This window comes from Micropterus salmoides, unplaced genomic scaffold (genome assembly GCF_014851395.1).
Source record: "Micropterus salmoides isolate LMB-PRFRI ecotype aquatic unplaced genomic scaffold, ASM1485139v1 Ms_hic_scaffold_15, whole genome shotgun sequence".
NCBI lineage: Eukaryota > Metazoa > Chordata > Actinopteri > Centrarchiformes > Centrarchidae > Micropterus > Micropterus salmoides.
The window spans coordinates 7,347,831-7,370,063 of record NW_024040596.1 but is presented as its reverse complement, the minus strand read 5'-3'; the positions used below and the strand labels follow the sequence as shown (position 1 = coordinate 7,370,063).

The 22,233-nt window shown below is 41.2% G+C and overlaps 1 protein-coding gene across 8 annotated transcripts in view; it reads left to right on the top strand.

Annotated features, from left to right (window-relative positions):
- Positions 1-22,233, top strand: part of myo1b (myosin IB) — a 62,537-nt gene that overhangs the window by 20,966 nt on the left and 19,338 nt on the right. For all 8 annotated transcript variants that reach the window (XM_038720165.1, XM_038720161.1, XM_038720167.1 and 5 more), the window contains 9 exons: positions 9,431-9,525; positions 12,171-12,275; positions 13,580-13,626; positions 15,667-15,730; positions 17,614-17,712; positions 18,752-18,855; positions 20,495-20,642; positions 21,391-21,509; positions 22,052-22,138. In XM_038720165.1, the coding sequence (XP_038576093.1) occupies positions 9,431-9,525; positions 12,171-12,275; positions 13,580-13,626; positions 15,667-15,730; positions 17,614-17,712; positions 18,752-18,855; positions 20,495-20,642; positions 21,391-21,509; positions 22,052-22,138 (868 nt within the window). The remainder of the gene's footprint in view (positions 1-9,430; positions 9,526-12,170; positions 12,276-13,579; positions 13,627-15,666; positions 15,731-17,613; positions 17,713-18,751; positions 18,856-20,494; positions 20,643-21,390; positions 21,510-22,051; positions 22,139-22,233) is intronic.

Genomic DNA, 22,233 nt, shown 5'->3' with positions numbered 1-22,233 from the left:
AAAAGTATTGGAACGGTAAGGCAAATTCCTTTTGTTTTTGTTGTTCACTGAAGACATTTGGGTTTAAGATCAAAAGATGAGTATGAGACAAGAGTTAAACAACTTAGGACATATCACCGTTTGTATTAGACCACAGCATTCTTAGGTGAGCAAAAGTAATGGAACAAATAATCTTAAATAACATTTAATATTTGGTGGCATAACCCTTGCTTGCAATAACTGACTCACGCTAACTGACTACCGCAGCTTCTTTCAGTTGTTTGTTTCGGGGTGTTTCTCCCTTCAATCACCTCTTAAGGAGGTGAAATGCACGCTCTATTGGGTTAAGGTCAGGTGATTGACTTGGTCAGTCTAAAACCTTTTCACTTTTTCCCCTGATGAAGTCCTTTTGTTTTGTTGGCAGCGTGCTCCAGATCATAAGCAGTTCCTTTATTTTTTTTTCCTCCACACTTTGGCCTTTCCATCACTTTGGTAGAGATTAATCTTGGTCTCATCAGTCCATAAGATTGTGTTTCAGAACTTTTGCTGCTCATCTCTGTACTTCTTTGCAAATTTCAATCTGGCCTTGCGACTCTTCCTGCTGAGGAGTGGTTTGCATCTTGTGGTGTGGCCTCTATATTTCTGCTCTCTGAGTCTTCTTCGAACAGTGGATTGTGATACCTTCACCCCTGCACTGTGGAGGTTGTTGGTGATGTCACTTATAGATGTTTTGGGGGTTATCTTCACAGCTCTCACGATATTTCTGTCATCAACTACTGTTGTTTTCCTTGGTCGACGTCTGTTGCTCAGGACACCAGTAGTTTTTCTCTGGTCGATTTTCATTCTTTTCTCAGCTTGAACCACGGATGAAAACTTAGACTAGTCATGCAGAGCTATTTAATGTTTGGACAATCAACCTAAAAGGCAACACCTGGGCAACAAGAAACATCTGTCAGTCACATGTTCCAATAGTTTTGTACATTTGAAAAATGGGTGGGTTCAAACAAAGGATGATATGTCCTGAGTTGTTTAACACATCTAGATGTGAATACCAGGAAATCAAAGCTGAAATTCTGAACTCTTGTCTCATAATCATCTTTTGATCTTAAACCCAAATGTCTTCAGTGAACAACAGAAACAAAGGAATTTGCCTTACCGTTCCAATACTTTTGGAGGGGACTGTAATTCTTCATGTATACTGGTAATAGCTGACCTTTACTACATACAGTAACCACAATGTTCAAGTTTGGCCTGGGACTTTTGCTGCATGTCATCCCATCTCTCTCCACATTTCCTCATACTGTGTGAACCAGGTTCTGTCTGGTAGCGCGTAGTATCTGAGATTGCTAAGCCTAGTGACAATCATTAATAGAGAGAGCTTATGAATTCATGTTTTTTTTCAGAAACTATGCATCTACCTGCAGATAGTTTAACACAGTGCTGATAAAATATTGTCTGCGCTGTCTTTTTAAGATAGAATTTTTATAGATTTTCTTTTGTCTGTTGATTTCCAAAAACCATTGTAAACTCTTTCTATTCATAGTCAGAACAATGGGTATTGAGCTTTTTATCTGTGTACACGGCTTGCGTAACAATATGTGAGAGGCATACCAAAATGAAGGTACATGGGTAAGACTCGTGTTAGCTGGGTAGAAGATTGTTCCACTTTGGAACCTTTCTCTCTCTCTTTGACAATAATATATTTTGGCCATTATCAAAAGGCACGGACTTCCACTGATGGTGGTGCTAGGCAACTAATACCTGCAGAAGAAAACAAAGTTTTATTGTTTTATATTTTATGTTGGGACACATTTTCGGGGTTTAACTGTGACCAAATCCCCTTATTTAGGGTTCAAATGTACCTTAATTTACTTTTTAAGATGCATATGCACATTTTTACATGTAGTACTGAAGTTGAAGCGGTGCCATGTTGAAACTGATGGAGAGGACTGCAGCTCCTGCTGTTGTACTGTTGAAGTGCTGCTTTCACTGTCTGGCTGGTGTACAGTCATGGCAGGGCAGCATGTGATTTGTCACATGAAATCAAACCAGCTGTCAAACAGATTTGGAAGTGATTTGCGTGGGATTGAGGATTCAGTTGGCTTTTGAAAATTGTCTAAGACTTCCCAAAGTGCCCAACTAAGGGCCCTAAGGGGTCAGGCTGGCATTACATAGAGTGCTAATGCTAATAGAAATCTAATCTGCCAGACATCGTAGCAGTATTATTTAAAAATAAAAAAAACGCGCTCGCTCGACATGCAACAATCTGTGTGATATCAGTGCTTTGATTGGCTGTTGAATGATCACAGTGGAAAAAGAAAATGCAAATCAGCTTGATTACTAGCTTACAAATCAACCCACTGTTAATGAACCAGAGCCATTTCTCTCTTCTGTTTCATTGTAAACTATTTTGGCTCTGGGGGGAAAAAAAAAAACCCTTGATGGCTTTATTCCCTTCCACCAAACCTCTTGTTCTGTGGCAGAGGAGGAGAAGGTGTCGCCCACCACTGTGGTGCTGATGTGGTACACATTACACTGTTGGTCAGACCCACAATGGCTCTGTCTTCTTTAAAGACATCTTGTACTAAATTAGGCATAACAGTTTATTTCTATGCAGCCTTTGTGTTATGAGATCATTCCAGTGTATCTACAATTGAGTTAAACAGAATGAAAACGATCGACAATCTATTGCTGAAGTCTGCAGTGCTACAGTCAGCATTGTGAAAGACATCAAAACATCATCTTTTAGTGTCAGTCCTAAGAATGAAAGAGCAAAGTCTTCCTTCTAGACTCCTTTTTGTACTAATACTGAGCATTCTAAGAGGAAAATGTCATACAAGTCTAGTACCTTTACTAGTTTAACCAAACGTCAGTTGTCCTCTCAGCAGAACTATACATCAGTGTCAAGGTGTGTTTTGCGTTGCAAGGTCTCTCTGTGAGCCTGCAGTGGCCAGAAACGGTGCTACAGTGGAAGGCTGAGACTTGGAGAGCAGGATGAAGAGAGGAAGTCCTCAAACCTGATGGAGCTGGTGCTTTTTGGGCTATAAAAAGACTTCTAGTCCTCCGTTTCTACCATCCTGACTGGCTGTGCACATGTGGCTATGTATTTTTTTTCCCCTTAAGCGTGTTTCTCTATCTTCTAGCCAAAGGCACAGGGCCTCATTTATCATTGTATAAAATCTTATGACTCGAACCATCCGGTCAAACTCTTTTAGCCCCTTCACCACCTTTTTATAATTGGGGTCACTTGAATATTCTGTTTGTTATTTAAATATGCTGCATGCTGATTCCCATAAACCTACTGGAAGAGGCTCAGAAGAGTCTTTGTTTGGGTATTACTTTGAGGATGTTTTGCCACCTTACTCAGCATGCTTATTTCCTGCTTTTCCAAGGATCAGACAAACAACTTGAGCCTGTGTTTTCCCCTGCTGTGGAACACTAAATTGCTGTGCAGTAAAGTAAATGAATGCCCTGGACCCCCTCGAAGTTTGATGTACGGGTAGGAGAGTATCAATGAGTAATTTAGCAGAGGTCTCAGGCAACCTCTGGTGAGTGTTGAATAAATTAGAGATCTGTGGCAGCAGTACTTCTCTCTAGGCTTTTAATTTAGAGAATTAGAGGTATTCTTTTTTGCACCTTGTAAGTTGCACATTGAGGGTGCTCTTTTAAATCTAAGACTGTTATTATGATCTTCTGTCAGATGTTTTCTAGATTTTTGCCCCATTTGCTGATCTTCTTACTACCACCTATTTTACAGCAGCACATTTTCATAACCAATACACAGATGGGCCGCATCTGTCAGAACCCGGTTCTTTTGTCTGTTTGCATGTATCCGCTCGAGTGTATCCGCTCACTGCCCACCCCCACCAGCGTTCGACAACAAACTCCATATGCATATCAGTGGACTGGACTGTTGTAGGAAGGTGGGTGGTTGGCAGTGTGTTTCTTGCCCCAGCCACCCACTCTTCCACCTGGTTATAATGCATCAGGAAAGAGACGCTTCCTTGGCTGTTCCTTCAGAGCAAGGCGGATTTCCTTTGGTCTCCTGGAAGAGCCAGATCACACTGAGATCACAGGCTACTGTACTGCCCCCCCTGCCCCCGTGCATACAAACACATAATGGAAACTAAGCTGGATTTAGCATCAAAGTTCTGAACAGAGCTGATCCATTTTAAGGCTGGAAAATGAACAGAGTTGTATGTAAATGTGCTGCATGTCATTAAGGCATGGCTGGAGATTATTATTGTTTGCAATAGTCCTGTCATCTCCTAGTGGCTGGGTGGGCTGCGCTCCAGCCCATTCAGTACATTACAGCTTCATTAGCGCCTACAAATCAACACAACTACAACTTTGAGGGCAGATTCAGCACTTTAAAGTACTCCACCCTTTTAAGATTCAGGTCACACAGTGCAGGCCCATCATCTCTGCATGTGCCCCAGTTACCAGAGGTTGGTAGTAAAAAGAACTGACTAGACTATTTTCTACTGCTTACCTCATGCCAGTGTGGCTTTGTGTCCACCGCTGCCACGTGCAAGTCCAAATTACAGCCTGCAGGCAGATGTGAAGGGGAGGTGCCAAGCAGCACTTACGGTCCAAGGCCTTATCCCAGCCCTAACCCCCACACACACCCAGCTCCACACACACTGATCAGGGAGGCCTTTAGGATTTTGGTGCCTCACTCCCTGCTTCCTCTGCCTTTGATGGTGACCTTTGATGGTGCTTCATCATCATTTCGACTTCCACGTTTGTGAAGTGGTATATTCAATTGCTGTTCATACCGCTTTCATGGTCTTAATGATAGCACAATGTTAGAGCCAAAGGGATGTACATTATATCTGATTCTGCTTTTTTATTTATTTAATTTTTTTCTTGCTTTTGTAACTGGGAATAAAAATACACATTAGGTTCTTGTGAGACGTCCGTTGTAGATTGAGTACAGTGTATCATCTGCTCACGCACATTGGGTGTGGCCCCTCGCTTCTGCTGACCTCTATTGATATTGTGATTATGTGAAGCCTATTCATATTAGGGGTGTGTGTGTGTGTGTGTGTGTGTGTGTGTGTGTGTGTGTGCGTGTCTGGCAAAATACCTCCCACTATTTTACACCCCTCACCTTCCCCTGACAACCCCCCCCCCCCACTGGCCTCCTCTGGGGGCGAGATAATTGTGTGATGGTTTGCTCATTGTCAGGATCACGTCAGGCAACAGTGGTGTTTTCACAAAGCAGACATCTGCTGTGCTGTGCTGCCCTTTTCAACAGTGACGTAATGTCCTGTTGCAAGTCCTAAACCATACAAACATGGTGTACAGGAGACTGTAGGGGTTAAGCAGTGATCAGAGATTGTGGGGGTGGGGATCTCTGAGTGAGAGGCTTGTGCTTTGATGGACAGAAATGTTACATTTTTGGTGCCCTCAGATGCTTCAAATCTTTTTAAAGATCCCCTGTAAAAATATATTTTTCTCATAATAGTACATTCAGTGTTTCTCAACAGAACAAATGATATGTATCCTTGAGGCACAATAAGCATGTTGAATGCAGTTGTTTCCTTATAAACATTAACAAAGCAGATTGATTATTTTTTCTATACTTTTGAAACCATGTTGGTTAGCTGTCTTCATCCTTGCATTTTGCTGGGGCATCACTTAGTTTCTTGGCTAATGTCAATCAGTGGAATAGTGGGAAACCAAACGACATTGTATGATTTGCATGCAATACAAATATGCATTACTGCCCTCTTCAGTCTTCTGGGATATATTTAGCTCCACTTGTGTGCTCATCTGGATACACCACAGATCTCTTTAGAGAGAGGCAAGTCCCACCACTCGGCAGCTATCTTGGTGATATCTAAATAATAGGGATGCACTGAAATGAAAAATCTTGGCCGAAGCCGAAACCAAATATAATGAAAAAACTTGCCAAATGCCGAACAAGTACATTCACATTTATTTATTTATTTATTTTGTCAGGTTTTTTTGTTTGTTTTTTTACCATTGCATAAATGAAATGGTCAAAATGTGCTTTTTACTCAGTGTTTTCTACAAGATTTGCAGAGAATATGGGGGGTGGGCCGAGGCCCGAGAGGATCCACTAAAGTAAATTACATGTGTCCATTTTACTTTTAATGGACACATGTACTATGTTTTATACTTTTTGTGAATATAATCCAATTAATCTTATTTCCATCCTGTGTAGACACCTTATTTTGAAAACCGGACGTTGTCACATGTATATCCTTTCACTAATTTCATCAAGTCCGACCCAATTTGATAAATGTTGTATGTGGTTCTCATATCGTGCAACATGAAGACTTCACAGCCTCCCTTCAGGTGGATTCTCATACTGCAACACCTGTCTTTGTAAAGAGAGAAAATGAGAGGATAAAGTTGCTAACCTACCTGTCAGCTCGTACTGGTCTGTTTCAGTGGATTTAACATAAAGGCTTGAATACGTGTGCACTTCAGCTTTAGGTGCAGCTAGCTTAATTGCCTTCTCATAAACGAGTGACAGAAACACTCAATGTGGGTCAGACCGTTTTTTGCCTTTTCAGTCAGCCACAGATGGAGTGGATGTGTTCGGAGACAATTCCGCAGAACAGTGTCTGCAAACTGCGATTTTTGCGTCTTTCTCAGACACTTTAAAATGCTTCCACACTGCCGAAATGTCAACGTAATTGTTCAGTAAAATTTCTTCGGTCTTTTGACGTAGTAGGCCGAACACCGAAAGTGCTTTTTTTGCTATTTTTGGCCGATTCATTTCAGTGGCCAAACATTCGGTGCAGCCCTACTAAATAAATGAGGAGAGAACCATAATGCAATTAACAACATTCCCTTAGTCCCAAAAAGCATTTCCTTTTATAGGCTTCCGTTATAAAACATCTGAACTTGTCAACAGTTTTACAATCATTACTGTTCCTCCTATGAATTTAACCATGAAGGTTTTATGCTTGACATTATTGCAGTGTAAAAGTCCATCGGCTCAGCGAGGGGGAGAGAGAGAGAGAAATGGAATAAATGGGAACCATCTTCGTCCAGTTCTTACAGTCCAGTTGTATCCTTATGTCATCCTAGTAGAGCTCAAGATAATAAAGACAAAAAACCAGGGACCTGCCCATAAAAACAGTGCACCTCTAGTGTTCAAAACCCCCACAGGGTACCTTTTTTTTTAAAACAAACAAACAAACAAAAAACAATTATAATTTCAGTATTAGCTAACTACACCAGCTTGACTCAAAGGAACTTTTACTTTTCCTGATTTAATTTATTTTTTGCTGGTGATGGGCCCACAATGTGGGCGGACAAGGGAGAGGGCTGGTTGCGGGGCTACATAGGCTCTGGTCCAAAACGATGTGTGATGGTGCAGAACCTTAAGCTCTTAGCCAGCCTGAGCTTTAACTTTGTATTGTGGCCTGGAATGCATTCATCTGGCTGTCCATCTCAGGCCCCCTCTCCGTCATGGCTTCTTACTAGCAATCAGCTACTTTTCAAATTGGAGGTCAGTGTTAGTTCAGGGTGTGATTATATGCTCCAAATTGTGCTCCACACCGCACTGACTCCACTAATACATTCATTGCTGTATCCCAAATTAGATTTAGACATTAGCTTCTTTTTCCATGTCTTAGTGTATTTGTGAAAGTTAGAGTGGATAATAAACAAATTGCATGAATGATGCCACATAGCCGTTCAGCGCACAGACTCGCATGCTGTCTGAACAGCTCCCTTTCGAAATCACTTGGAGCCCTGTCTAACCGGTTTTTTCACCCTGCTGGTTGGTGCCACGCTACATTTTGATGTGCAGTGTGCTTGAATCTGACAGCAAATGTAACCACAGCAACCATGTTCGGAGTTCGATATCCCAATTTCAGACCCAGATACAGAGCCCAGTGGGACTGCTGTTTTGAAAAGCCCTTTCAGCATCTGTGAATGTCACATTCCTTTTTGCATTCATGTCTAGGACTCTTAGTGCATATAAGTACTTGATTAATATTATTACGCAGACCTGGGAGACCTGGAGTGCCCCCACCCTCTAGGAAAGGACCTAATTAGACACTGGGGAGAGACTATTTTGATGCATTCCTCCAAAATTACCTCAAGCTAAATATACCCTGTAATGTGAAATATAATACTTTAAAGATGTTGATCTTAGCTATATATTTTAAAAGCTGGGAGATTAAGCCTGTGATGGTTTTGAAGCTAGCAGCTTTAAGTTACATGAAAACTATATCCACCTGTAGAGGTGGTAGAGTTTGGTCCACCAGTACAGACGGACTCAAAGGGACTCTACTTAAACCTAGCAGAGCTCATCATGGAGGTCTTAAATGATAGTCTTCCGCCTAATCCGCCCACTTTCTCAACAGCAAAGACATTTTGAGGTTGTCATAAGGCACAATCACAGCTATTACCAGATGTGGCTTTGGAAAAAATTCCTGAATAATGAATGCCAAAGTACGAAGGGGACGGGAGACAGAAGGAGTAAGGAAAGCTAATGTAGAGTCCCGTGCCCCGCTGGAGGAGAAAGTTTGAACATGGTTCTTGCAGCACTGTAAGTGACTGTTTGCTTGCCAAATGTTAAGCTGTAAAAAAAAAAAAATGAAAATAAAATGTTGCTGCAGTCTCACCCATCAGTGTTCCTTATTGGGGAGGATCATATTGAATTACATACCACTGTGCGACACAAGATGTCAAATGTTGTCATTGTGATATGGCCATCACACCATCCACACCCTTCTCTCAAACAATCATAAAGGCTTGGCGCATAAAGAGAACAAATAATATATTGTTCTGGAATTCAAAGGGGATGAAACTGCAAAAATCAGTCCCACTTTGCCCATTGTATTACTGTCCTGGAATGTATGACAATAGGCCTCGTTTTATAATAGGCACTCCTTTTATCATTCAGTAATCCACCATGTTGTTTTAAATTCTCAGTGACTGATTGCGTTATTCAGACACCTGCCAGGGTTTGATTAAAGCTGATTCATCTCTAATTGTGTATTTTTATAGCAACAGAATTTATTATGTGGCAGTCAAAACAATCAGTTTAAAAATGAGGGGCGGGAAAAAGGCCTTGTAAGCATGTAACTGTTTGTTTGAGTGTAATGTTAGTGCAGTGGTTTAGGAAAAGGAGTAGGAAACGGTCAGTATTCTAACTATCCAAGCCAAATCCCAAATGTGAACCAGCCAGTGTAGCTAAATAAAGTTTAATGTGCCTGTCCTACAGATGCGACCCAATTTCCAATAAAGCCACATGATATTGATTTGTAGTGGATGCCATACAGCATGGCACAGTAGCATACCATTTCTCTGAACTCTAAATTGTTTTTTAACCCTACTATCTTTGTATCACCCCCCAAAATACCCTGGAAAATACTTAGAAATAAATTGAATATTGTGTAAACTAAAGGTGTATAACTCTAATGTGAAAGCTGATGACTTTGTGCTTTTTGTTTTCCAGCTACGCTTTGGCAGATGAGGCTTACCGTTCACTGAGGGACCAGGACAAGGACCAGTGCATCCTCATCACAGGCGAGAGTGGGGCTGGGAAAACCGGTAGGTAGCCAAATGCTAACTCCTTTTCAATTTAACGTCTGCTCATTCCATGGGAAATTTAGACTCAGGCAGCGTACACTCCAGTCTAGCATCACCCCGCTATATATATATATATCTCACACATTCATATCTGGGATCAGCCTGGCAGAAACGCATAGCTTAAGGCTACTAATATCAGCAATGCATCTGTTCCCAGCATGAACATGAAAAGTTCTTCATTTATCAGAAGCCAAGGAGGGGAAAAAAACACTTAAATGAGCAGAGTAAACAAGGCACCCTGCAGTCAGCCAACACATCCGTGGAGGGTTACAAATGTGCCATCAGGCGTTCATGTCTGTTTAGCTTTTCTTGTTTGGAGGGCTGGACAAAACTCTGTTGAAAGTGTAGTCAAAACATATTTCTAAAGGCCGCTGTAAGATGAGGGTTGTTATCTATAAAGCCACAGTGCAGATTTAGATCAGATCTACCTTCTTTTTTTTTTTTTTTTTAAGGCAACTTGATGCCAGGTTTTTCCAGAACGACATGTTGGTACTTCAAATGTAAGAGTAACTCCGTCAATGTCCACACCTCCCAGTTAAACAAACTTGAAAGCTCGTGTCGGACTGCGTCCTGGACTAGAAATACTAAACGGAGCCTGCTGATGCTAGAGGCAGCTGTGTTCACATCCCTGGTCCTATATATTCCTGTTTTTATAATAGCATAGCCATCTTTTGGAGCAGTTTCCAATAGGAATGGAATTTCCTGCTCTGTTAGGCAGTGCTATGCTGCAGGTAAAAACCATATTGAGTTGACAGAGCACATACTGTGGGAAAGCAGTCACAATCTACTCGTAAATGATCTTCCTGTACAGTAAAGTTACATACATTCTTTCCTTAGAACTGTAAATGTTGACCCTTCACCCTTCTATATTATTGACCCTTCTATATTATTGACTTAGGGTGCTTGACTAATTGATTCCAGTCTATATTATTGACTTAGGGCATTTCAGTATTATATTATAATTTTGGGGCGGCGCGCTTCAGTTTATAGATGTTTATATTGCTAAACTCTACCGGCTACGTTACCACTTGGTCACAAACTGGCTGCGACTCACAGCGCTAAAGTGAGGAGTTTACTTGATTATCACAATGTACACCGGTGTTGCATCAGCTAATTGATGTGTGGCATGAGAGTGTGTGAAAAGTGTTACATTGGTATGAATGGCTCTCCCATCCTTATCTTTTTAATCCATCTCCAAGTCCTACCTTTTGTCTCATGAATTGTAACACATTTGTTTGTGTACTACTGGACTGATGCCTAATCCATTGCCTGTATTGATACATGACTGACTGTTTTCATCCTTTTTATGGTTTTGAACTACTGGTACATTGATCTCTGAATTCTACAACATAACTTTCACTGTAGCTCTTTGACAGCAAACATCAAGAGCTATGAAGCCATACATCCTTTTCAACAAAAGCCACTGTCAATACTGTGCAAGATTTGCCAGTTATCCAGAATAATCAGTGTAATTTCAATAGTGAAATGCAGTAATATGACAAATGGACCCAGGACAAAGCAATGAAAAGCACAGCACTAGGCTTTATTTGGGGCCTCTCATGGATATTAAAAACCTCACTCCAAGAAGCTATTCAGCCAAGACGAGAAGATAAATTTGGATTTTGCTAATCTCATTGGCTCCAAAGCTTTGTAGGGGAATAAGGCCATCAAAAATGTGCCTACCCCATCGATATGGGTCATTGACATTCATGTCTGGCTGGGGGTTTTCTTGTGCTCTGTCTCGCTGTGGCTTCTATAGGAGCGAGGAGCTGTGACGAACATTATTATCAGATGCCAGCATGGCATAGGGGAGACATAACATAGTTCCATTGTCTGTGAGAAATGACTAAGGAAGTATATTTTGCTACCCTGAGAGATTAAAATGTGATGATTGCATACCATGTTACTCAGCAAAGCAGTATCTCTTGATCCCTTTATTTTTCTGTTGCACACCTTCCTCTTTACCTACTTTGGCAAAATGTGTTATCACATCTGGAGCTGTTTTTATTATATGCCGGGCTCATCAGCAGTCTGTACCAGGCTCTTTTCTATCCCTCTTTGGCACATCACACACACAATCACTTCTGGGTCACTGTCATCTCACTGGACAGGAGAGATTATCCTGATGCCAGCATCCATCCTATAAGGCATGGCACTTGTTTCAGACAGCAGCAAGATGCCTTTTGAGCCCGTGTCATGTTTCTCAGGCAGAAAATGTATTTTCACTCCCACAACACACACACTGTCTGAGTCTGTCAGATCAAATTCAGGTCCAACACGAGAAGTGGATGAACAGGGATCATCTCTGTCGATCCGAATAAAGTCATGTTTTGTCTGCATTCTTTTGGTTCCCTGTAAAACATTTGAATGATGATAACATGATGCAACTCTGGTCACCATCTAACTAAACAAAGTGGGTCTTCATTATGAGGCCTCTGGTCTGTACCCCAGCCTAGTGAATCCCCACCCTGCCCTGATGGGTGTCTGGGGGGATGAGGTAAGGGGAATTTTATGAGGACCAGTGGGATGGGTGTGCAGGTCGCACTTGTTCTCAGTTTTGTCTAGCAAATGCTTTGACTTAATATTATTTTGTGTGTGTGTTTCAGAGGCCAGTAAGCTGGTGATGTCATATGTGGCAGCAGTGTGTGGGAAGGGCCAGGAGGTGAATAAGGTCAAGGAACAGCTGCTGCAGTCCAATCCCGTGCTTGAGGGTGAGTTAGCGGCATTCACACTCGAGCTGCATCCCAGTTTGTGGGCTGATCGTCTGAAGTTCACATTTAGCATTTAGCGCCTGAGTCTTTAACAGGTTGGCAGCGCTGTCCAATTTCAAAGCCTCTTCAAAATGCAGCTGCAAAAAGCAACCTTTTTAATGGAGTTTTATGATGAGCTTTAATATTGTTGCGTGGTTTTTGGAATTATCTAATGACCAGAAAAAGCATGTAGGCACACATAAGCATAAGCATGGAATTTGTGTGGCACAGACAAACTGATCAGCAAAAGAGCTTTAGTAGTCCTATAAATACTATGTAATACATGCTTCTTATTTCTTCTACTTTTCCCCAGTTCAATGCACGTGCACGCGCGCACACATATACTGTCTTATGCCTACAGCTCAGTGCTGGCAAAGGAACAGCTGTATTTTAATTGGGGGCAATGGACAGGAAATGCCCACAAATGATGAAGCTATCTGCCCGTGTTCAGTTGCTGCAGAAACCCTCACATCTGCAAGAGTTTAGCTCCTGCCGATCTAATTGCCCTAACGCTAAAAAGGGGGCACAGTTACCATGCTACTCACTATGTGTCTGTGTCGTGTTCGCTCTCTGTGACACTCTGTTTCGTTTTCTCTCTGAATCTTTTATTGGTTTCATTCCCCGTCACCCAATATTTCTTTTCATTTCACGCTCTGATTCCTCTTCCTTTCTTAACAGTAGTCTTAAACACCTTAATCAGCTGTTATCAGCAATTAAGCACTTGCGATAATAGCGCTGCGATGCATGACACATTAATAGCATTTTAATATAGAAATGTGGTTAGAAGCAAATTAGGGCTCTGGATGAGGAAAATACTCCAAAAGCCTAACACGAGGCCTACATTCGCACACATGCCTGAGATGCTTTTAAAGTGCCCACACACAAGCATCCATACTTGACAACACCGTATTTGGATATCCTGTTTGTTTATAAGCAGTGGCAAATATTGAAGCACTTTGACTTGTGGTGGGGCAGCAAGGTTCAGCCCCTCCTAAGCCTAGAAAGCCCCGGTGCTTTGCTTAATCCATACAGAATTATGCAGCTTCATCAGTACAAATGGCTTTGACATCCAGCCCTTATGTGATTGACAGCTAGCTGGAGCGAGGCACAATGTTAAGAATCCATGAATGTTTGGAATATTTATAAACAAGCTTTGATTAGTTTTAATGCATTGGCTATGGCTTTATACTAGATGGATTAGCATAAATTATGCATTGGTTGCAATGTTTTCATCATGTCCCTTTTATGATATTCCTCTTTTTCAGCCTTTGGAAATGCCAAAACAGTGAGAAATGACAACTCTTCCAGATTTGTAAGTATCCTCTTCCTAACTGATGAACAACTGTGATGTGTTGTTAAATTTGATGATTGCTTCTCTAATGAAGCCTTGCTACTCGCTAAATGTTATGCACAGCTTGGATGTTTTCATTCAGACTTCATTCACACTAGTGCATAATCTGGCGCTTTTGTCTACATTTTTCTCTTAACTTCAAAATAAGCCCCACAGTTTTTTATTAATTCCCCAGTTGAGTTTCCCCCTCTATATTTCTTTTAATTTCTTTACACAGTGAAATGAAAGTAGGATCTTCAAATGTTATGGTGGCTTATTTTCCTCAGTTCTAATGACATTGACTCTGTCTAGACCCACATTCTGCTGTTGCATTGAAGTCATAACAGCCTTTGTAACTGCTTGATGGCTTAAGCAAAGGCCTGCAGGTGTTTGTAAATGAACTGGTTTAAAGCTCACATCATGTCAAGGCTGAGGGTTCCTGTAGACGCATGTCCTTGGTAAGTGATGCGTGTTGGTAAGTGTTTCACAGCAACATTGTGACGTCAAGCATAAAGGACTAAATACAGGGAATAACATCCTTTGTTGAGAGCCTTTGCAGCATGTGTGTTTCCTGATAGCTTTGCCATAAAATATGAAGACACATTGGATCTGTACCTTATACCCATACATTACAGCGGGCTTTGCACACTTTTGTATTGTGCTCACAAATGTTAAATGGCCTTTGTAAATGCTCTCTAACATAAGGTTGTTTTGTCTGCCCAAAGAGAAAGCAAACTCTTGTGTAATTGCACTGATTTTATTTATTTTTTTATTTTCTACTCATTTCTCAGTTGTAAAAAAAATAACACTTGTTTATTAGTTGAGCTCCAGACAGTTTGATCATCTGATTACTTCTGCAACCTACTATGTTTTGAGAATGTAGAAATCTGAAGCTAATCTCTATGGAAGCCGAGAGAGATAGCATCATGAGAATGATTCAGTGTCTGCATCGCTCTCTGTATAGACACAAATCCATAAAAAACATTCCAGGCAGTAGCAAAGGAGACCCGGTGTGTTTTGCTTTTTATTTCTGGCTCTGCATTTTCAGCGAGGCCTGATCCAGCAGTAGCAGCCTGCTTCAGTTTCCTCCCTTATGACATGACATTACATCAGATCAACCCTATTCGACCCACTTCTGTTCATGTTCATTTTTTTAACATTTTATTTAGCTGCAAATTCTTCAAAAAGTGCCTCAGTTTAACTGAAAAACTTCCAGTACATCCAAAAGCCTAATTGCAGCACACTGTCGTGGCGAAATAAGATTGAAGGGATTTTTGCCTGAATATTAGGTTGTTTTAATGGAAATTGGCTATACCAGCCAGTAGCAACTAGCAGGCTAACCGCCAATGTACCTTTCCTAAGCCAATTTTAGATTTTCTTTTCACACTCTACCTACATTGGTACATACAAACACACGCCAGCGCTTGGACTTGCAGTTGTAACACAGAGTATTATAAAGGATTATGCCTCTGATCTGTTTATATTTAGGTAACCTTGATATAAACCTCTAGACACGGACCTAAGGCCTCCCCATTAGATACCAGTTCATCAGAGCTTCATCAGTTTATCTGAGATTTATGAATCAAACGGTTGCTTCATTTTGCTGAGTGCAGCAGGCTTATTGAGTTTGGCTTGTGCCCACTCACCAGCAGAGCTTGGCCTTTTCTGAGGACCTGTCTGCTATTAATACATCAAAGGGGGGGAAAAAAACTCAGACACAGGACTCTATGTTCTAACTTCCAAGTTTCAGACAGAAGGAGAGAGGGGGGTACATGAAGTGGTTTGTTTTAGTCTTCCAGTAGGAAGAACTTAGCAGGGTGGCGGGGGATGCTTTCCCTCCACAGAGGCCAGTTATTTCATAGCAGTTGGTGCTGTATCATAAATTGAATGAGTGTGTGCAGAGGTCCTCACTGTGTACTGAGCTGAACAAGTGAGCATGGTTTTTTTGGACCCGGTTCACAGTGCGCAGTGTATATTAACGTTCTAGAAGTTGTGTTCTAACTGTTGTGCTCTGATCTGCAGGGGAAGTACATGGACATTGAGTTTGACTTCAAAGGAGATCCTCTGGGTGGAGTCATCAGCAACTGTGAGTAGTATTTGAGATGAAAATGCCCCTTTTAAAATTAGATCTATCTGTAAATGTCTTTATTATGTCGCTCCGATTTTTTTGCCTTCTTGTCATGTCCTTATCAGTCCTCAACACTGATCCCTTTGTTTAACTATGGTGCTGGGAGACAGTCCAATTAAAAATACAAGTGTCTGTCTGTCTATCTTCAAAAGCAGTTTAAGAGGCCGTTCAGTTGCACATTTTATGAAAATTGATTCATGCTTTATTGGAATCAATTCAATTCCTAGACTGAACAAACCCCCCCCCCCTCCACCCGCTGACTTTCTCTCCTCAGCTCTCCCCTCTGTTTTGGTTTCGTCTTGGTCTGATCACATTGTTTTGTCTGCGCTGACTTCTCCACCAAAGGTCATAGAAACAAAGAGGAGCTGACGGCCAAGGCATAAATGAACCTCTGTCTGTTGGCCTGTGTTAGTCCAGCACAAGGGACTGCCTGTTATGAAGCGCCACTGACATGTGACTGCTTCAGACAGGGCTGGCTAGACGGATGGATGAGGATGTGCTTGCAGGGCAGGCCTGGATGGATTTCTGTTCAACTCCCAGCTCATTATTTTCCCCTTGCACATCCTTCCAGCCCTCAATGCTTCCTACACCTCCGATTAGATAGCTATAATTTGTGAAAAGCCAATTTCTGTAGGTTTGGTAATGATAGAGTAGTAAGATTTTTTTATTTTTTTATTTTTTGGGCAGCTAAACAGCTAAAGCCCTGAGTCAAAATATAGCAGAATATTGTTCCCACATTACTGCTTTAATGTGCGTTTGCTTATCTAAAAGAGACGGAGCATGTTGTGGACAGAGCATACAATAAATGTCCAGGATGCTTTACTGCAGAAAATGGGAAGCTGTGGCTCTAAAAAGACCAAATGACTAAATGTTTTGGCTGGAAACAATGTGAAAACGTCACTTTAGTCCACTTTGGATGAGAATAATAAGAGACTTCACACAGAAATAAAAAAGAAATGGGGACCCAAAATATTAAAATGCTGAAATAGAGGAAGTGGCTCTTCAGTGGTATTTTTCCTACCTTCTCTGCTTCTTTGATCATAACTCTGTATTGCCGCTGCCAGCCACTCAGTCATGGTTGTATTATTGATGTGCTTGCTCTTATCGAGTCACTTAATGTGATTCATGGCCAGTGGGTGCCACATATTCACTTGCAGCCTGATCCACCGCTGACTCTGACAACCCCAGGTCTCCGTGTGGGGCTCTGTAGTTAGGTGCTCGCACTGATGCAGTGCAAAGTGGCAATTCTGTCCTCTCAGCACCCACAGACTGGTGAGTCAGAGTTTGTGAAGTCTGAAAATGTTCACTTCAGTGTAACGCATTTCTCCTAAAATAAGATGTTTTCTAACTAGACAAATTGAATGCTATTATCCAGCCAGACTGGCAGTGAAGAGGATCTGAAGCAGCCTCAGATGCTGAGCTCTGCAGTTGCTCTTTAATTAAATCATCTTCAGCCTAATGCGGTGAGAAGATGATGATTCCCTTTTAATCAGGTACTGTTGCACTTGGTCGGTGGCCCAGAAGAAAGGGCTGACGTTTGATATCCTTGCGTGGTTTCTTTCTTGTACGCTTCCTGTAGCGTTTTCATACACGCAGAAATAATTACTAACATTGGCTGGGTCACCGTGGCAACTTAAATACATGCAGTAGTTGGAACCAGGGAGCCCACTGAGCTCCACGCAGATGTTGGGCATCCTTAATACTCAGTATAGCTGGTCATCCTCTTATTTACTACTCAAGGACACCTCAGTGAATCACCTCAGAAACATTTCCTGTGAAGTCTATTATTGGGAAATTACTTTTTGTCACTGTTTCCATTTTGTTGTTCTTTACTCTTTTAGATCTGCTAGAGAAGTCACGTGTGGTGAAACAGCCACGAGGAGAGAGGAACTTCCACGTCTTTTATCAGCTCTTGTCTGGAGCCTCTGATGACACACTCAGTAAGTCGTAAAAATTAATTGGAAATGAATAGAGGCGTGTTTGTGTGGGAGGTTTTTTTGTAGAGTGTGAAGGGACAAACTTCACTTGAAGATTAAAGGTCTTGTGGATCTGAGAGAAATGACAGTTTTGAACTACTATAAAATTAAAATTTATCAGCCCAAACCACAACCACTGGGGTTGTAATATATTTAATATAATAGGAAGTAATGAATCAGTGCAGTAGCTAGTAAGGAGTTTTGTACAGAGGAAACACTATTGTTGTTGTATGCTGTATGTATCTTCAGTCACGTTGTTTTTATTCAGGTGTCAAGACTGTGATGGTAATCGTCAGCATGGAGTTTGTCTTCTTAACTCATAGTCATCGGAAAACACCAGCATGCCGTTCCTTAGGTCGAAAGCTTGCATAAATGTTTTCCAGCAGGACTGCAGCTGCACGAACACATGGCTGATGCATTAATAACCCAGTCTTCCTGCCTAACAAACAGCACAGAGAACAAACGCTGGCTGTGAAACCTGTTCCCTCTATTTGTGGTTACTGTGGACAGAGGGCATTGTTTGAATGGCCTGAACACGGGAGCGCAATATAATGCTCATTGACTCCGGAGCGCACACATCAGAGGGGCTTGATTCAGCTGTAGCTAATGCAACCGCTAATGAAATCCGACACTCACACCCACGAGAGGAATAGATTTCTTTGCTTCCAGATAGGGGTGCTTTTAAAAGGGAATTTGATCTTCCAGAATAATGTTCACAGCAGTAACTCTAAGTGCCTACACTGTGTAGTAATACACATGGAGTGACAATTGACAAATTTGTATTAAGGCATGAGGTGTCAGCCATTTGAACCTTCAAGTGATTTTGTTTCTAGATGGTCCTTGAAGAATACAGCTTATAACTATCATTACAAGAGTGTGTGTGTGTGTGTGTGTGTGTGTTGTGTAATTTACATTTAATGTAAATAAGGCTAAAATTGCCTTTAGCCAAACTGCTTTGAACAAATGTAATATAAATTGCAACCACATGGTTTGTGTTTCACAGAGAAGCTGAAGCTGAACCGGGACTTGAGCAAATACAACTACCTGAGCCTGGACTCTGCCGCGGTCAATGGGCTGGATGATGCAGCCAACTTCAGGACAGTCCGAGTGAGTAGTACATACACGTATTTGTCTGAATAATATTACACTTGACCCCAGTTTAGACACAATCCCAGCTGATATTTTAAGAATAAGCCAAACTAACTTCTTGGGAAGGTAGAAATTATCCTTATGACAGTTTTCTAAACCAAAATGGACTCTCTCAAAAAACAGACAAATAAGAACAAACATTCATCTCAAGCAGCATCACGCTCCAGTGGCGTTCAGCGCCGGCTATCCTTTGTTACATCATGCCAAGTTAATTTAAATCCCGCACAGAGGGTAGAGGCGGTCTGATCGACATAACAAAACTAACAGATTGTAGATTAGAAAAGTCAGTCTTCTCGATTGTGAAAGCACTCCACACCAGACTCCCTCCTCCCACCTATTGTGACACCAGCTGATCTTTGAACTGAACCTGAACTTGAAAATAAATTTAAAAAAACCAGAACTACTAGGTTTGCATTGATTTTAAACACAGGGAATTCTATGTGCATCATTTAGCCAAATTTCAGTAATGGTTCAGCTTTTAACTGCACAGTGGCAGCAGCATTTATTTAGGGAAAACCAGCTGCTTCCTTTTATTTAAATAAGTCTGTGCGCATACATGCTCTGTATGTACAGTGCCACTATGTCTTATACTTACTAATGGTGAAACATAGGATGTTGTGTCTATAAGAGACTATTTCTACTACACTCTATTGTCAGTCCTGCTCTAACATGCGCTACTCTGCTACTGTATAAGCCTTTGCAGTCTGCTTTGTCACATTCTACTTGTATTTCACATCCTGCTTCTCATCACCTCTCCCAGTATTTCCCATACAGCTGCATTTCACCACCGGAAACACAAGAGGACATTCCCACTAAACAATAGTCCCTCCACATGGTCTTGTCTGTTATATACCCCAAGACGGCCACGCCTTCTTCCCTTAAACTTAAATGTTTAGTTATCGTTATGAACTTTAACTTAACTGTGGTCAAATTTTTATTTTAACAAATACCAAAAGCGCTTCAGAAAACAAGAAACCAGATGTTGTAGGGGGTTTGTAACACTAATCTCAAGCACTTAACTCCATTAATTCTCTTTTTCCTCAGCTTTTTTAAAGGAAGTTGTTTTACATTTAGAGCTAATGTGATGAACTAGGATTCGGTTCACGATTTTTAAATATTCAGTTGGCTAATTTGTGTTTTTTATGAGTAAATTGAACTTGTATGTTTTATGGGTTTTTGCTTATCTCTGCTTTTCTTTGCACCATTGAATTATGTAAATCAAATGTACTCTGAGTCTGGAGTCCCTCAAAATAGAGACCTCAGTCTGAATGAAGAGGCTATTCTCTTGAATGAAAGATTAAAAAGACACGGTACCTGGCTGACACAGCTTATTGACTGGTGCAGTCTTTTTTTCGTTTTTAACCACAACAGTGTGCACAAATACTTTGATTGGTGATGTCAAATTGATGATCATCCTGACAACACTAGTTCTGATAGGCTGCTATAATAATGTCTCAGTCTCACTGAAGTGGTGTGTTTGCACAGTCATTAAACACGGTCACATTACAATGCATTTATAGCTTTCTTCCCTTTTGCAACCATGCTTCTTAATAAGATTCAACAATGTCCGCTCTTCGACTTCTTACTTTTTGCCCAGAATGCCATGCAGATCGTGGGCTTCATGGAGGACGAGGTACAGTCGGTGCTGGAGCTGGTGGCGGCCGTGCTAAAGCTGGGCAACATTGAGTTCAAGCCAGAGTCGCGCTGTAACGGCACTGACGAGAGCCGCATTAAGGACAAGAACGGTGTGTTTGACAGATGACAAACAGGAAGCAGAGGGTGTCTCTTCGTGATAATATCTCTGATCCTTTTATAACTCGCCTCCACCTTCATTTGAATGATTTGGCAGCATGACGTAGTTGCAAACAACTGAGTGGACTGGGTGTATAGTTATGATTAGATATCAGACAAGCTGAATATTTGTATTAATTTATTGGTTGTAATTTTATTCTGCAAACTTATTGTCTATAGTTTTAACACTCAAAACTTTTGACCTATATGCCCAACTAGCTTGATATTGAGCCACTGCCCCCTATTGGCTGCTTGGATCCCTTCTGCAGTTGTCCTCACCAAATAGATATTTGCATTTTATGATTTGCATTACAAGAGCTATTTATGTTACCAGTCCTGCAGCTGATCTCTTTAGGTAAACATGATATTTACATATTTCCCTCCATGACAGTGGCATGATGCATCTAAAAGCCTCTTTTTCCCCCCCATATGAATCACTCGCTTGTCGCCATCATATTGAAACAAGTTTACTTTTTAGCGGTCTTCTATTTCTACCAATGTGCTTACCATGTCATCACAGCCATATGTATTTAGTCCATAGATGTCAACACAAAAGGTTAGTATTTCGCTTTAACTCTTAAAACTTTCCTGTACTTGATCTACCAGCTTTATGTTAAGATACAACTTAAAATATAGGTCAGAATTCTGTCCTTTTCCCTTGATCCCTGCAGTGGTTTGTTTATTGTTTGTTGTGTTTTGCAGATTTGAAGGAGATGTGTGAGCTGCTGGGGATCGAGCAGTCAGTGCTGGAAAGAGCGTTCAGCTACCGCACAGTAGAGGCTAAGCTGGAAAAAGTGTCCACTACACTGAATGTGGCCCAGGTCAGAGGGAGCGTTACAAATCTGTCTTGCACCAATTATACCCCTGCATATCTGTCCTACTTGTATTGACAGTAACACACACACACACACACAGTAAACACAGGCCATTTCTTCCCCCTCCCTTCGGCTGCCACCTCTCATCCATGTCAATGCTACAGGAAAACCTCTCCATTATAGATAAGCTGATTCCTCCTGGAAATTGAAATGTAGGTCATATTTTAGAGGTTCTTCAGTTCACCCAAACAGCTCATATAACGTGGATGCTGCAAACCTAGGCTCTCTGTGTCTGAAAGTGGAGACGGAAATGGTTCAGAGGGTTAACCTGACCTCAGAATGATGTTTTTGAAACTTGTGTTCGTGTCCTCGGAGCTGCGGCTTTCATGATTAAATATTGTGGAAGCTGTGGACTATTTTTTTTATTTTATTTAGATTTTTTCCCAAGCTCATGTATAAGCTTTTAGATTTTTTTTCTCTCATAGTTTGGGTATCCAGCAATGTTGTGAAAATTAATTCATGCACCAATAATGCCTTTTTATTTACAGGCCTACTATGCCCGAGACGCCCTTGCCAAAAATCTCTACAGTCGTCTGTTTAGTTGGCTTGTTACCAGGATCAACGAAAGCATTAAAGTAATGTCCACAACATATGATTTTATTTCAGTTCATTTAAACAATTATTCTGCTTTTTTTTTATTTTATTCTTGCTAAGTTAAACTGGTAGTACA